The 14,223-nt window shown below is 44.9% G+C and overlaps 1 protein-coding gene across 1 annotated transcript in view; it reads left to right on the forward strand.

Annotated features, from left to right (window-relative positions):
- The window catches only part of UBE2O (ubiquitin conjugating enzyme E2 O), a 62,358-nt gene that overhangs the window by 19,375 nt on the left and 28,760 nt on the right, over positions 1-14,223 (forward strand). Inside the window, exon 2 of the mRNA XM_071452650.1 lies at positions 14,067-14,126. Coding sequence (XP_071308751.1) covers positions 14,067-14,126 — 60 coding nt within the window. The remainder of the gene's footprint in view (positions 1-14,066; positions 14,127-14,223) is intronic.

Consider the following 14,223-nt stretch of genomic DNA (forward strand, 5'->3'; position numbering starts at 1 on the left):
AGATGTGTAGAGGAGAACTTAATAATCTACCTTGGAGCAGGTTTAGAATGGGAACTGTGTGTACACTGTACAAAACCAGGGAACATCTGGCTTGATTGCTCCTGTGGTTCCTGTGCCACTGCTGTGAGTGTTTACTTACACCAGGGGCTGGGTGAGTTCTGTGAGCCATCTCTAGATGTGCTGCTTGGTTGCTTAGTTCCCAAGGAAGAGATGGGGAGAAAAGAAGATTCCCCGAGCTATAAGCTTGAATTATTGCCACATCAAATATGCTGCTGAATAACTGAACCTGCAGAGTAATGTGGAGAGGAGAGTGGTGTTTCCATGTGGATGTTGAATCTTCTGCTGGGTAAATGCTGTGTTGTCTCAGGGTGCTGGCAGAATCTGGAGAGCTTACAGTAAATGGTTTAGAAGTCAGCCAAGAAAACACCTGAAGGCAAAATAATACAGGAGTGTTGTTATGATGACATTGATGAGTTTTAAATATGGTGTTGAAAGCTTTGTGCTCTGGCTGAGATGGGAAGGAAAAAAAAGTCAGTCCAGTGGACTTAGCTGTGCAAGGGGGGAGAAACAAGGTTTTGCTCCAAGGGTATTAAGTTAAACTCTGCAGGGCTTTTATATTTCTGTCTCTATTGTATCAGAACTGTCACTGGTTCTTGTTGAGATTTTTCTCAGATTTTTTGAAAGGAATTGAAGGTTGGTTGCTTTTGTATTATGGAGTGTATAAACAGAAGGCAGTGAATTAAACTACTATGCCTGGGAGATGTTTTGGTCTTCCCCCAGCCATTCTGCAGGTGGTGGATCCACCCCTCACAGAAAGGGATGTCACAGTGTAGGGGTTGCAGAAATCCAGTCATTAAATAGCTGAGCTTCTGTAGCTCGGTGTATGTATTCAGTAGGGGCTGTTCCTTCTTTTTGTAATGGCCAATACAGCATTTATGTATGTGGGGGATAACTGAAACTCTTTCAGTGAATAGAAAATGCAGCTGAGGTTTTTTGGGCAATGATGCAATTGTGCTGCATTGTCCCAGTAGCATTCACATACTCTTCTGCAGTGTGAGCTGGGGGAGTGGCTTTGCTGTTTATCAGAAATAAATGCATGCATGGGGTACCCACACTGTCACTGAAATTTGGGTGGATTCTCTCTAGCATTCCAGAGGTTGTTTCAGCTGCATGTAAAGGCATTGATTGTTTTTTTTTTTTAAGGAATTTATGACTTAACTGTGGATACAGCTGGCTCAGGAGTGTTATTTAACAGGAAGCCTTTGCTGAATGCTTGCTCTGCCTTGGAGCAAGCATTGGCTATTGTACCTCTAAAGCAGTGTTTGCCTTTGCTCTGTGCCAGGAGGGAGAGAGGTGACCCCAGGCCTCTGCCCTGGCTGTGGCCCCATGAGGGGACAGCAGCACTGGTTTCCTTGTCAGCTAAATTTGAGTGTCCCCAGAGTGTTTTTAATCACTGGCTGTGGAAACTGCCCCCAAAGCCAGCCTGAGCATCCTGTATTTCTTAGCTAAGCCAGCCAGGTCCTGATCTGCCTCTGGAATCCTCCTCTCCTCGGGCTGCAGGCATTCTGTCTGTCCATGCAGTGTTCCTCCTGTGTAACAGAGGCACTGTAGTGTGTTTGGGGAGTGTGTTCTGCATGTGAGATCAACCAGCAATATTTCTCCAGGGGGATGCTCTGATTCCAGAGCAGGCATGAACCTCAGAGAAGGTGCAAGGGAGGCTGGGCAGCTTCGTGCACTCACTGCCTGGGATTGACTTGGGAATGTGGCATGACACAGCATTTGCTGTGCTTTCAGCTACAGCTATTTATACATTGCTTTTCAGGGTTATTTTGTCTCCTCTAGGAGATTCTGTACTTGATAAAATATTCTTGCTCAAGTTTATTAAATTTTCTGAAGTTCTTAGACCTATTTGAGCATTTTAGCTCTGTGGCAATGCTCTAGCTCTGGATCCAAACAGGGCTGAATGTGAGGGAATTTTTTCTTTAAGATATGTCTGGACTCAGTCCCCTAAAGTAATTTGACCTGCAGACTGGACTTGCATTGAGTCTCGTATGTAAACTAAAACAGGCACGCTAGGGATTTAAGGGTAACACACTAATATCTTCCCTAGGAGAGAAAATTGCAGTAATTGTGGGGGGAAGGGACTCCTGTGAGGGTGGTAGTGGAGGCTCTAGGTGAAAGAAAGGGAAAGGAGAGTGGGCTGTATTACACTAACCATCCTGTGTCAACCTCCTACGTTCGGGTGTCGCATGGCTGACATCCTATCAAAGAGCTCTGGCTGTGTCCAGAATTTTAAGCAGCTTTATAAATAGTGTTGCTCAAACTGCCTGTGTGTGCAGAGACTGTGAACGACTGGGGTAGACCAAAATATTATTGGTTTAATTTTTGAACCAGTCCAAAAATGGGAGCAAGAAAGAGTAGAAACCTGAAGTGTAGGAACAGCCGTGGATTATCTCATTCCTCTGCAATGCTAAGTGTACATCTGGGGGGTCTGTGAGAGAGGCAGCATTGCTGGAGATGGCAGGCTGTGAGACTTGCAAGGCATGAATATGTGAATCTTGTCAAGGCATCTGAAACCATTCTTTCTCTCCTACTTGCCTGACGTCTTCCTGCTTGCAGGTTATGCTGTGTCTGAATAATTGTGAACAATTAGAAGCTAATTTAAATGGCTGGTTTGTATTCACAGCAGCAGCAAATGAGCTAACCAGCTGGAAAGCAGACACGGTGATTTTCTGTTGATATGTCTCCCTCTTGTTGTTCCCTGGCAGTTTTTGCAAGGTGGATTTTTTGCCGTGGGCTAATGAGTTTCTCCTGCACGCTGCTGACCTGATTGCAAAGGGGAAGGAGGATGCTTTGTGCCCTAGCACAGAGTTACCACCAACCCAGCAGAGTCCAGTTTAGCTCAGCAAAAGAGCCCACCATGCTTTGCTCCAGGAATGTGGAGCAAAAGAGTATTTTTTATGGATACACTCTTTACTTCTCCTCTCAAAGATGTAGAAAGGTGAGGTACATTGTTGTGCCTCGGGAGTGAATTGGCCAGCAAGAGTCACCCAGATTTCCTCACAGCATCCTTTTGATCCTCTGAAAGGCAGATGGAGATCTAAGCAGCCCCACTCTTTCCTCCAGACCTGGCATGTGCCCCAAATGCAGCTCAGAGTGGCCAGTGACTTATTTCTGTGCTGCTGATGCTGTCCAGATGGCATCCCCATCCATCCAGGTCCAGCAAGAACCTGGAAAACCTGTTGCATATTAACTGCCACCTCCCTCCCAAGGCAACAATTTGAAGAATTCTTTTGCTTCAGGTAAATGAAAGAGCTACTGGACAGGCTATTTTTGCACACAAGGAGAAACACAGCTTAACTGGCAAGTTAAAACAGTGGGCTGTTGGGAATGCTGGGAATCCAGACTGAAATGGGAATCTCTTCTTCCTATCACAGTGGGTGGTGTCAGCATCCATGTGAGCTCCTCAGGGGAGTTTCTTCTAGCAGTGAAATGCATCTCCCTTAGAACTTCTCAGGTGCTGCCAGAAGAGCTGCACAGCCTTTGCTTTCACCTGCATGGTCAGATGTTCACCAGGGTCTCTGCAGCCTTTCCTTAGGTCCTGCTGGAAGCAGGCATCTCTTGACACACTTGGGGCTTTGGGGCTCTGTGGAGCTGCTGGGTTCTCACAGCAGTTTCTTCCTGGGGGCTGCTGCCTCTCTGATTGTACTTTGGGTTTACTGCAGGAGTGTTGAGCAGCCTCTGTGAGCAGTGTTGGCTGATGGAGAGGCAAAATGTTGTCCACTTTGCTGCTTGCTGCTCTCACCAGCTCCTCCTGTGCCTGTAACTCTGGTCTCCTGTGGTTTTCCTCAGGTAACAGTGCCATCTGGTGCTGGAGCACTGCTCTTGGTCAAGCTTTCCTCAAGTACTCAGGCAGAGGTGATAGGAGAGCAGTATTGCTTTTTCTCAGCCACTTTACTGTAAGAAGGTGGGAGGGGGTGTCCTGTAATAATCTGTGCTTTGGGGACATTGCACCTGGACATGATCCTTTTGTCTTTTCTGTTTAACACTTGATGTTCCCAGAACTGCTCTACAGGAAGTCTGAGTACATGAGGCAAGAACTGTAAACACTGAGAAGGGAGGTAATTTTTTACTTAAAACTTCTGCTAAGAACTAAAATCCAACATTTAGATTAAATCCTGTAACTGGGGACATATTTGAAAGATTCCCTGTAGGACTATAAGTGACTTCCTAGTCACTAAATCTTCTCTTGAAAGATCTTTACACATTTTCTAGTCACAGCCATGTGCTTTTAAACTTTACCCTTCTATATCTTCATGCTGAGCATTATTATCTTCACTCTTTCTGAATTATTTTTACTTTATTGTTTTATTATTTTTATTTCCTCTAAAGTTTTGCAAACCTTTTTGCAGACACAGGGTTTGACTGTGTTCCCAGATGAAAGTCCTGGTTATTGGTTGATGGGAGTGAGTATATGGAATGTGCTGTTTGAACAAACAGCACTTGGTGACAAGGTTGGCAAAATTCAAACTCTTGTGTAATTTTTTTCTTTATATACCAGGTTGTCTTTGTTGCCTTACCCCTTTTTCAGATATCCAACCCAGGCTGGCACATGTGAGTGGGTGGTGGTGGTGTTGAGCGTTTACACACCAGTTAGAAAAGTGAGGCTGAGGATACTGAAGAGCTGAGAGTGGCTGTTGTTTATGCAGCTTTGCTTGTCTGCTTCCAGGATCCTCCTCTCTGCCAGCCACATTCTCTCTTCTGGGAAATGCTCCCAACCTACTTATTTTCCTTTAAATAATAACAACCCAGTAATCTTCCTGTTGTCTTATCTTCCTTCCCTTGAACTACCGCCTTGTACTTCTTTTTCAGAATGGTGTGTTCACTGGGCCAGGGAATCTGTGTTGTAGTGTATTCCAAAATGTCATGTAAATATGCAGAACCACAGAAGTGATTTGTTGTCAGTAAAATAAATGTATTTCTTGGACAAGGGAAATCCAAGTAGAAGGTTTACTTTTGCTTAGCAAAGATTTCTGTTAAAGCCAAATTCTTCTGCTCCAAAGCACAGCTTTTACCCACATTATAACTACAGTGAAATTTTGTTTCATCCATTGATTTATTCAGACTTTTTAACTAGTTTCTACCTCTTGGCAAAGGAAAGTAGAATATTTCAGTGTCTTTCTGCCAGGAGGCTCAAAGGTGATATTTGTTGGGAGGAGGGGAAGATCCTGCATTGTTTGGCTGTGTCTGAAAGACCAGAACTTTGCTGTGGAAAGGGTTTTGTACTTTATTACCCAAAAATAATGTGGAAGGCAAAAATAAAAATAGCTTTTGTGGTCAGAAATATGAACAGGAACAAAAGTAGCTACAAGTCCATTGAGGATCAATGTGAAAATAGGGGAGACTCAGGAACCTTCAGCCTGCAGTTGGAAGGGACTCAACTGAGTGACTTCAGGTTTCTGTGTCTCCATAATATATCATAAAGACAAATTACAGAGCTGTCACTTTGTCTTACAAGAGCTGCAGGTCCCCAGGGAGGCTTCACAGCGTTGGGAGATTATCAGAACTAATGACACAGCTGGATTTTGAAGCTGCTGTGTTACAAGGCTCCCTGCACCTCTGGCAGTGTCAAAAGGGAGCAGTGATGTGGAGGCAGTGATCTGGCTCTCATTTTTCAGGTTGCCTGCTCTCCTGTGGGTGTCACAGAGACTTCTCTTCTTTGCTGCCTGCCACGAACTCTCCTCTTGTTTACTCAGTGACTCTGCATGATGGCAGGTGCTGCCTGGCTCTGGCAGCCCTGGGTACAATTTGTGTGTAATTAGATAAAAAATCATGTTCCCTTAGTACAGGGGGCTTGGAGATTTGTAGGCATTCAGCTGGTGACAGACAAGTGTGTTTTAGTTTGTGCTGGCCTGGGGCTGGAAACTGCTGTGTTCATCCCTACCACTGATGGAATCTTCATGAGCTAATTAGGAAATTCTGCTTTAGGCCATGCCTTTTTCTTGTTTCCTGAAAAAAAAAACCGTTCAAACTGTACAATCAATCCACAGTAGTTTGCAGGTAACAGGCACTACTTGGGGTTGGCTTAGTGTGAATCTCAGTTTGTGCTGCTGTGGATGTGCTGAATGTTGGATGATTGGCACATTGAGAGCTGCTGGTTGCATGAACAAAGGAATTGTAATCTGTGATCAGGTGACTGCCTGCAGGTAGAGCTGCTGGGATGCAAAGCTGTCTTGGTTTCATCTTGGCCTCTGTGAAGTGTTCTAAAACATCTATTTCAGATCAGGGGAGCATTTTAGCACCCCCACTGCCTACCCCAGTGCTGTCCTTCTGTACCTGAAGTTAATCATCAACCTGACCTTTCACAGAGGGATGTTTTGCACTGCCCAAAGCAGCCTCATGAGCAAGCTTTTGGACTCCTGTGCAGAATACAGGAAACAAAGATCCTGCTCACTGTCCTTCCCCAGCTTGACCAAACCAAAGGAACTGTGTGTTCCTGAGTCACTCAAGGCTCTTCAGAGTTAGTTCAGTTGTTCATATTTGAACACATTTTTAATCTCCTGATGCAATTCCTAAGTAACTTAATATTTTCTCCTTTTGTGATTCTTTGAGTGCTTTCAGATGACAAGCACTATCATGATATAATAATGCAGACTGATGCTAAAGTGAAATGGGTGAAAACCTCCATGTGTCTACAGGTTGCCCAGAGAAGCTGTGGCTGCTCCATCCCTGGAAGTGTTTATGGTCAGGTTGGATAGGGCTTGGAGCAACCTGGGATAGTGGAAGGTGTCCCTGCCCATGACAGGGCTGGAATGAGATGGTTTTCAAGTCCCTTCAACCATCCTATGAATTACAGGTGTGAGTTATGTGGCAGAGCAGTGACCAGCTCAGTTCTCTGCTGGTGTAGGAAGCCACAAACTACTTTGACATGTAATACTTGTGCAGGTGAAGGTTTAGACCTTCCCCACAAGGGTATAGTTCTTCTGTAAGTAATGCAGGAGTCTCCACAGCCTCCTGAGACTTTGAATTTTTTGTCTGGAAGAGCCACAGACTACTTGTGCTTGCCATGTAGGAGTAGCCAGGAGGTGTCACAGGCAGAACTTTTGTACCAATCAGTGCAAAAGATTTATTTTCATATTTTTGCAGCTGCATCCCTCAAGGGTTGTTTTTAAAACCCTCTGTATTGTGTAGCTCATTGTTCAGCTGTTCTGGGTAGTTGAATTTTAGTTCTCAGGAGTATAAAGTTTCTGTTAGTCTGTCTTCTGTCCTATTTGCCCATCTTTCTTTCCCATAAAAATGCAATGTGGCTGGAAAACTCCAGTTAGAAGTGAAACAACATGTGCCACTTTAAATGTCACAGTGTGAATCAACTCTGAGCTTCCAGGGAATTCTCTGCTGTTGCTTTTTCTTCTCTCCTTGTTTTTCACAACTGCTCATGTGCAATGCAATCTGATCAATGTAACACAAGGCTTTCACTGGAGGTGAACTTTGGATATGAAACATATTTTTCCAACAGTAGTATGTGATGCCATTGGTAATGTGTTGATACTGAAAAGATATTAAAATATCTTGGCTTCAGATCTTCTGGGTCATTGAATTTCTGAACCTTTGTCATCTAACTTGGTGTATCCATGCTATATTTGGACAGCTGACTTGCTTTTTTAGACACCTCATGTAGATTTAAAATAAAAACAGCTTGTGTTGAATTCATTGCTACACTTCTGTTTTAGCTGTTTGGGTGTGTAATAAGACCTTAGAGTTAAAAAACAAGAGCTGGGGGATGCTGAGTTGGGCTGGCTGCTGCCAGTTGTGCTCCCTCCTGCCCGTTTCCACGAGCACCCGTCCCACAGCCCTTCCAGTGCCAAGGCAGTTCTGGAGCTGCTCTGTTTTCTCCTGGTGTCTGGGGCTGGAGCTGCTGGTGGCCAGGAACTGCTTCATGTAGTCAGGAAGTTTCCTCTTAACCTCCAGTAAGAGCCTGGCAGTGGTTCCAGTCACAAACCAGTGCATCTGGTGGAGGTTTCCAAGCCACAGCTTCAGGATTGGAGGAGAAAAGGATCTGTTTGCTTTTGGGTTTAGAAACCAGGCATGGGAACTGTGGTACCTCATGTCCTGTTTCAGGTGCTGAGAGGCTCTCCAGGTCTTTCAAAATACCTCCAAGGAGTCTGTCTGTCAGTTCAGTGAATCAAGGTTTTACCTTTTCCCAGCACCAGGCATTTGGGTTTAGCTTTAACTGGTTATGAATGTGGTACTGAGTTTGGAGGGGTCTGGCATGCCTTGTTACCTGTTGCTGCAGTAGCTGCTTTCCCTGTGGTTTGCTCTTAACCTGTGGGGTTTCTTGTCTTCTGAGTGTTGCTGTTACAAGTTTCCATGGCAACTTCCAAGCGCTCAAGTCGGTGCTGTCCATTCAAAACAGAATGCAAATGTGGTGATTGTAGGACAGTGACAGTCCTGGTGACCCTGGAGGAATGTCCCAGGGAGTGGATTAATTTTTAACTCCAGAACATTTCAGATATTGACTTGCCAGGAGAACTCTCCAGCACAGCTTAAAAAAACCCCTCCATCTGTGTGAGTCTAAAGTTCTAGCTGTGGATGCTGGACAGAAATCAGGTACCTAGTTCATGTCTCCTCCATCACAATGTTTGTCCATTGTCACAAAAAGACAAGTGTGACATGCTTTCTATGGCTAAAACCTTGGCTTGACTAAAAAGGAGACCAGAAAATAATAATACATCTAAAAAAAGGAATTATTATTTTTTCCCCTCACACTTTCTTTCTTAGTCCCATTGAGAGAATTCGAAATAGACTTCACAAAATTGCAAGTAATTTCTTCTTTTTTTACTTTTTTTGTTTACAGTTGTAGGTGCAGAGCCTGGGATGAGAGCAGTGCTTGAAAAGAGATCAGTTACACAAGATGTGCAAGGGGAGGGTTGGGACCTGTGAGATGGGCAAGGAGCCCAGACTGAGCTGAAGTGACAGGTCTGTGCAGGTCACAGCCTGGCCTCTGCCCTTGTGGTGGCCACAAGTCCTTGTTTAAGTCAAGAGGCAGAAGCAGCTTTCATAACAGAAAATTCACTTCTGAGTCAGCTGGATGAACATCTCAACCATCAGCAGCAGTTCAGGTTAACATACAGAGTTTCACATCCAGCATTGTGCTTTCCTCCATTTTTTGTGGTGCCTTGTATTTTCATTTTTATAAGCAGATACCAATGTGTGTGTGCTGCTTTTTCTCCTCCATCTGTGGAGTTTATTTCCAGAGCTCTTGTTTTGGAGGATGAAATTCAGGATGTGTCTGGAATAGAAAGTGATGTTGTCACCACAGTGATTGCGTTGGAGGTAGAGGCTGTGGGATCACACTGTCACCCTTGAGCAAATGTTATTCTTTATTGGTCAGTCACTGCAGTTCTTCAGGTTGGCCAAGACCTTTGAGTTCAACCATTAATTCAGCATTGCCAAACCCACCACTAAATGATGTCCCCAGGTGTTACAGCTGCACATCTTTTAAATCCCTCCAGGGATGGTGACTCTGCCACTTCCCTGTGCCAGTGCTTGACAGCCCTTTTGATGAAGAAATTTTTCCTAATATCCAGTCTGAAGCTCTCATGGCACAATGTGAGGTTGCTTCCTCTTGTCTTGTTACCTGGGAGAAGAGCCTGACCCCCACCTGGCTACAGCTTCTGTCAGGAGTTGTAGAGTAGGAGCAGATCCCCCCCCGAGCCTGCTTTGCTCAAGGCTGAGCCCCCCAGTTCCCTCAACTGCTCCAGAATCTGAGACAGCACTGGCCAAGCATGAACCTTAACAGGGAGAGTTGGCATTGGCAGGCATTACACTGCATCAGGTGCCCTCTCCCACAGCCAGGGTGCTCTCTGTTGCTGGGCAGCTGAGCAGAAATGCAGCTGTAAAGCCATGACTGATCCAGGTGGAAGCTGTGCCCCCACATCTGAGTGTGGAGTCTCAGTGCCAGGGTCTCCCATCCTTCCTGGTGTCCCAGTGTGGCTGAACCTGCAATGCAGCTCAGCAGTCAGCCCCTCTGAAGGAAGGAATGTCCTGGCATGTTTGAGACTGAGCAACCAAGGACTGTGCGTTGATGCATTCAGGCTCCTGTCTGGGTTTAAACTTGTCCCCAGTTTCTGTTCTTGGGATGTTTGGAGCAGGGGACAGTTTTTTCATCCCTGTCTCCTGTGACAGTTTTGTTTACCTGCAGTGCAATGTGGCAGTAGCAAACCAAAATGCTGTTTGCAGGCAGAATTACCACCCTCTGTTTCTCCTAAAGTGAAACACCAGCACTCCTGCCCCATGCAGAAAAGAAACTGTGGGAATAGGAAAGGAAGGGATGTGCTGGCAGTAAGTGTGAATGTACTTTCTCCTTTGTTGGATAAAACATTCTGAGGGATGGTGACACTGGTGTGGGAGTGGTTTTGTCCACTGCTGGGTACCAATGATGTTATAAACAAACCTAAATTGCTAATTAATTAATTTAAGATCTGCTTTAGTTATGCAGGGATTTAAGCCACTACTGAGTATCTCCAGTACTCAGTTTGTTTGGATTCACACCACCCAGGGCTGCTTGTCCCTATATCAATCCCAGCAACTCCCATATTATTTGCCACTGAACTTCAGAAGTGATTGTTGCTTATTTACCTGCCACAATATTTGGCATTTGTGGCTAGTCCAGATCATCAAAGTAAATTGCTCTGGTTTTGAGCTCTTGTCAGCAGGGAGCTGTTGGAGAGGAAAATTGGCACCATATCTTGCGTTTGTTCAAGGGAGTTGAGAGATTAAACCCAGAGAGTTACAGTGGGAGTTTAGCCCACCCCTGCCTGGGGATGTTTATACCTCGCTGCCAAATTGTTTGCTAAAGTGGGAATTCAGTTTTCTGTCACAGACATCTCTCTTAACCTCTGCTGTTAAACAAACAAAACCCAAACCACAAAGATTTTGTTTCAAATGACAAGTTTGTAATAAAAAAATTAAGCCAGTGGATGAAAGCAGAAAGCTCCCAAGGCTTAATGAGCTAATGTTCAGTGAAGTGTCTGTCCTTTCCCAGTCTGCCCAGTTCCAGGTGTGAGCCCTGATGGCTCCCTTATTTTGTTTGAGGTGAGATGACTCAGCTGAGAAGGGGAATGTGGTCCTGTTGGTGCTTGTTCTTTATGCAGAAAATCAGAATTTGTGTACTCCTCCTGCTGTGTGTGGTTTGAGAGCATCATCAGCCCTGCTAAAGTATCAGGTGTTCTCCAGATTGCAGCTGCTGCCTTTTGATGAGTAAATTTGCTGTGGTGCTCAGGCACTGATTCAGTGCTGAGCACCAAGAGCACCTGAATAGCAAAGGAAATAAATGGGGGCCAGAGCTGTTCTGCCACTTTTTTGCAGTCAAGGCCCTAAGGAACATAACTGACCCCAAGCTGGGTGTGTCACCCTCTTCACCAGGGTAAAATGTGTCTGTAGTGATGGGTGTATTTGGTTTGCCTTATTTAACATTTGTAATAGTGAATTTATTTTTTAAAAAGCAACACAAAACACATCTTGAGGAGGGAGCTCAGCTTGGCAAACAGGAGCATAGGATTCCTCAGAGCATCTCTGGAAACTGCTGTTTGTCATTCTTGGGACTATTACTGAGGCACATGGCTAAAACATAAACCCAGCCATGTTAATACTGACTTTCATAGAGGTAAATATAGCAACTGTGAGGACCTATTTTAAAAGTGCTTCAGCAACAGAATTCCCTCAGTGCTGAGGGAGGAGGCTGTCCATCAATTGATGGTCACATTGCTCTGGGTGTGACAGAGGACAGGAAGAATCTCTGAACTGTTGTGTTCATCAGCAGCCATCCCAGCTCACTCTGGTTGGGTTTCTTGTGGGTTTTGAGTCTTTTGTGACACGACAGACCTGTGAAGTATTTATTGTTGATGCTGGCTTTCTGCCTCCTCCTTGGCTTGCTTTTTCTTGCCACTGAGACAGGTGGGTCTGGCACATGAAGCTGAAAATAGTGCTGCCTTTAAAAGCCAAGAGACCTGAAAATAGGTTAAATATAGTCCCCCTGTAGAGGAAGCTTTATGCTTTGCTTTGGGAAGAATTTGTATGATTATATTCTTGAGAAAGGATCACAAAATGGGAATGCTGCTGATTGACAGCTTCTGGGATTTACCAGCATTGAGTAACCCAAAGATAATGCTGCTGCTGCTGCTGGGTAACATCAAATCATCCTCATGTTCTGGGTTCTTCAGAGGCTGCATCATAGGGAGCAGTGTGGCTGAGTGATGTGTTGAAACATAATGCATCAATTTAAGCCCTAATGCATTTTGAAATGAAAGTATCATCATACACTTGGAGCTGTGCAGTGAGAATACTTCAGTTACAGTACCCAAACTGCTGCTCATGCTTGAGTACTTACTGGAATGTAAATGTTGCAGCCTGATTCTGGATTTTAAAAGGCTGCCTATACAGTACTTACTTTAACAAATAATTTTAGAAAGCTGTACAAAAATTGATGTCTATCTATATACTACAGTGGGATGTGGGAGGCAGTGAAAACACTTCTACAATCTGGAAATGTGCTGTGGGCTTCAGGTTTGCCACTCCAGTGAGGTTCTGACTCCAGAAGTTGGGTCTAAAAGCCTGCCTGGCTGGGTCTCTTCCCCTCTTACTGAAACACACAGTCAAGAAGATGATAAATACTCAGGTCCTTTGATTTGATTCCAGATCCTGTTCTTGGATTATAGATTTGTCTAATTTAGTAAAGCAGGCTGTAAGCCAGGGAGTGGGTTAGGATGAAATGCTGACAGAGCACAGTGGAGTTCAGGCTGGGCTGAACAAGGAGAGGCCAGGAATGCAGCAGCAGTGGCACGGCTGGTTCTGAAAGTGACACGTGAGAGAGGCTCTGTCCCTGATGGTGCACTCATGTGGCACTTCCCAGAGCACAGGGTGTGTAATGAGTGTGTTTGCAAGGCTCAGTGATGTACCAATGCAAATAACTTCTGGACCACTGAAATGCAAATGAGGCTTCTCCCTGCTAAGTAGAGGGAGATTTTAGCTGAGTTACTGGGAGGCTGAGCAAGCCTGAAATTGAAGTTCAGTCTTGTGGCCTCAGTAGGCCATCATCCCTCATGTAGCATTCCAGTGTGTTCAATGGCAGCTGCATTTTGTAGTTTGAAGCTTGTTGAAAACACTTAATGAAATAGCCTGCAAGTAGTCTTGAGGTCACTGAAACAGCTGAATGAAGGGCCACTTTTGGAAGGACATCACTGGGAGATCCATCAAGTGATCCATTCCCTTTCCAAGAACACTCCTGGTGCCCACAGTCTGTGAGAGCTGCTGTAGGGTACATAAGGATGTTCCAAGCACATCCTTTGTTCCCAGAATGAGCTCTTTGCCAGCAAGTGCTTTAGCAGGAGCTGGAGTCAGCAGTGCTTTGACTTTATCCATCTTATTAACAAAACATCTTATTGATGTCTTGTTACCTGCTGTGTATCTGAGAGTTTCTAAGTACAGAAACAGCCATTTCTTTTCCTTTTTTTTCCAAGACAAGTTCTTGCTGCAGTGGATTTGTCACCTATTCCCTGCCAGCCAAGACTTTTACTGTACAGGACCTTGCTTTGTGTCCCAAGCCAAACAGGCTTTCCACAGATATTTGGGAATATCTTGGGTGAAAAATGTGCAGGATGAGACACAGAGCTGTGGTGTGATGTGCTGCTTTGTGTGTCTTCTGTCTTCTCTACTACATAAACTGGATGTGGGTAGGAAATAATGCGTGGTGCAGGCAGAGGGAGAGGAGAGGGAGACTTGAGGGGATGAATGAGTCAATGTCTGCACCCTTTTTGATGTGTCTGCTGACTTAGAGCACAGTCATGGATGGATCCCCTGGTTGCTGATGTCAGATCTGTCAAGTGGATTTTGCAACTGTGCCAAGGGGATTAACTCTGTGTGTATGGAAGTGCCTCAACATCCTCCACTGCAATCCTCCTCAGTCTGGAGGATTGGGATACTGTGCATTTGTATTTGTCATGTTATTTCTGACTGAGTATCATCTGGGGTCAGCACTAAAGCCAATCTCTCTCTCTCTCTCCCCTTAGCTGAAACTTGAAGATCGCTCAGTGGTCCCTCGAGATGTGGTCAGACACATGAGCTCCAGTGTAAGTGCTTTTCTTCCTTTGTCCTTTTTGATTGTGATACTGCTGCATGGATTTCTAGGACTTGCCAAATTGCCTGAATGGAGCTGGACAGTAATGC

Source organism: Agelaius tricolor, unplaced genomic scaffold (genome assembly GCF_023055355.1).
Source record: "Agelaius tricolor isolate 1412-34295 unplaced genomic scaffold, bAgeTri1.0.p SCAF_35, whole genome shotgun sequence".
NCBI classification, from domain to species: Eukaryota; Metazoa; Chordata; class Aves; order Passeriformes; family Icteridae; genus Agelaius; species Agelaius tricolor.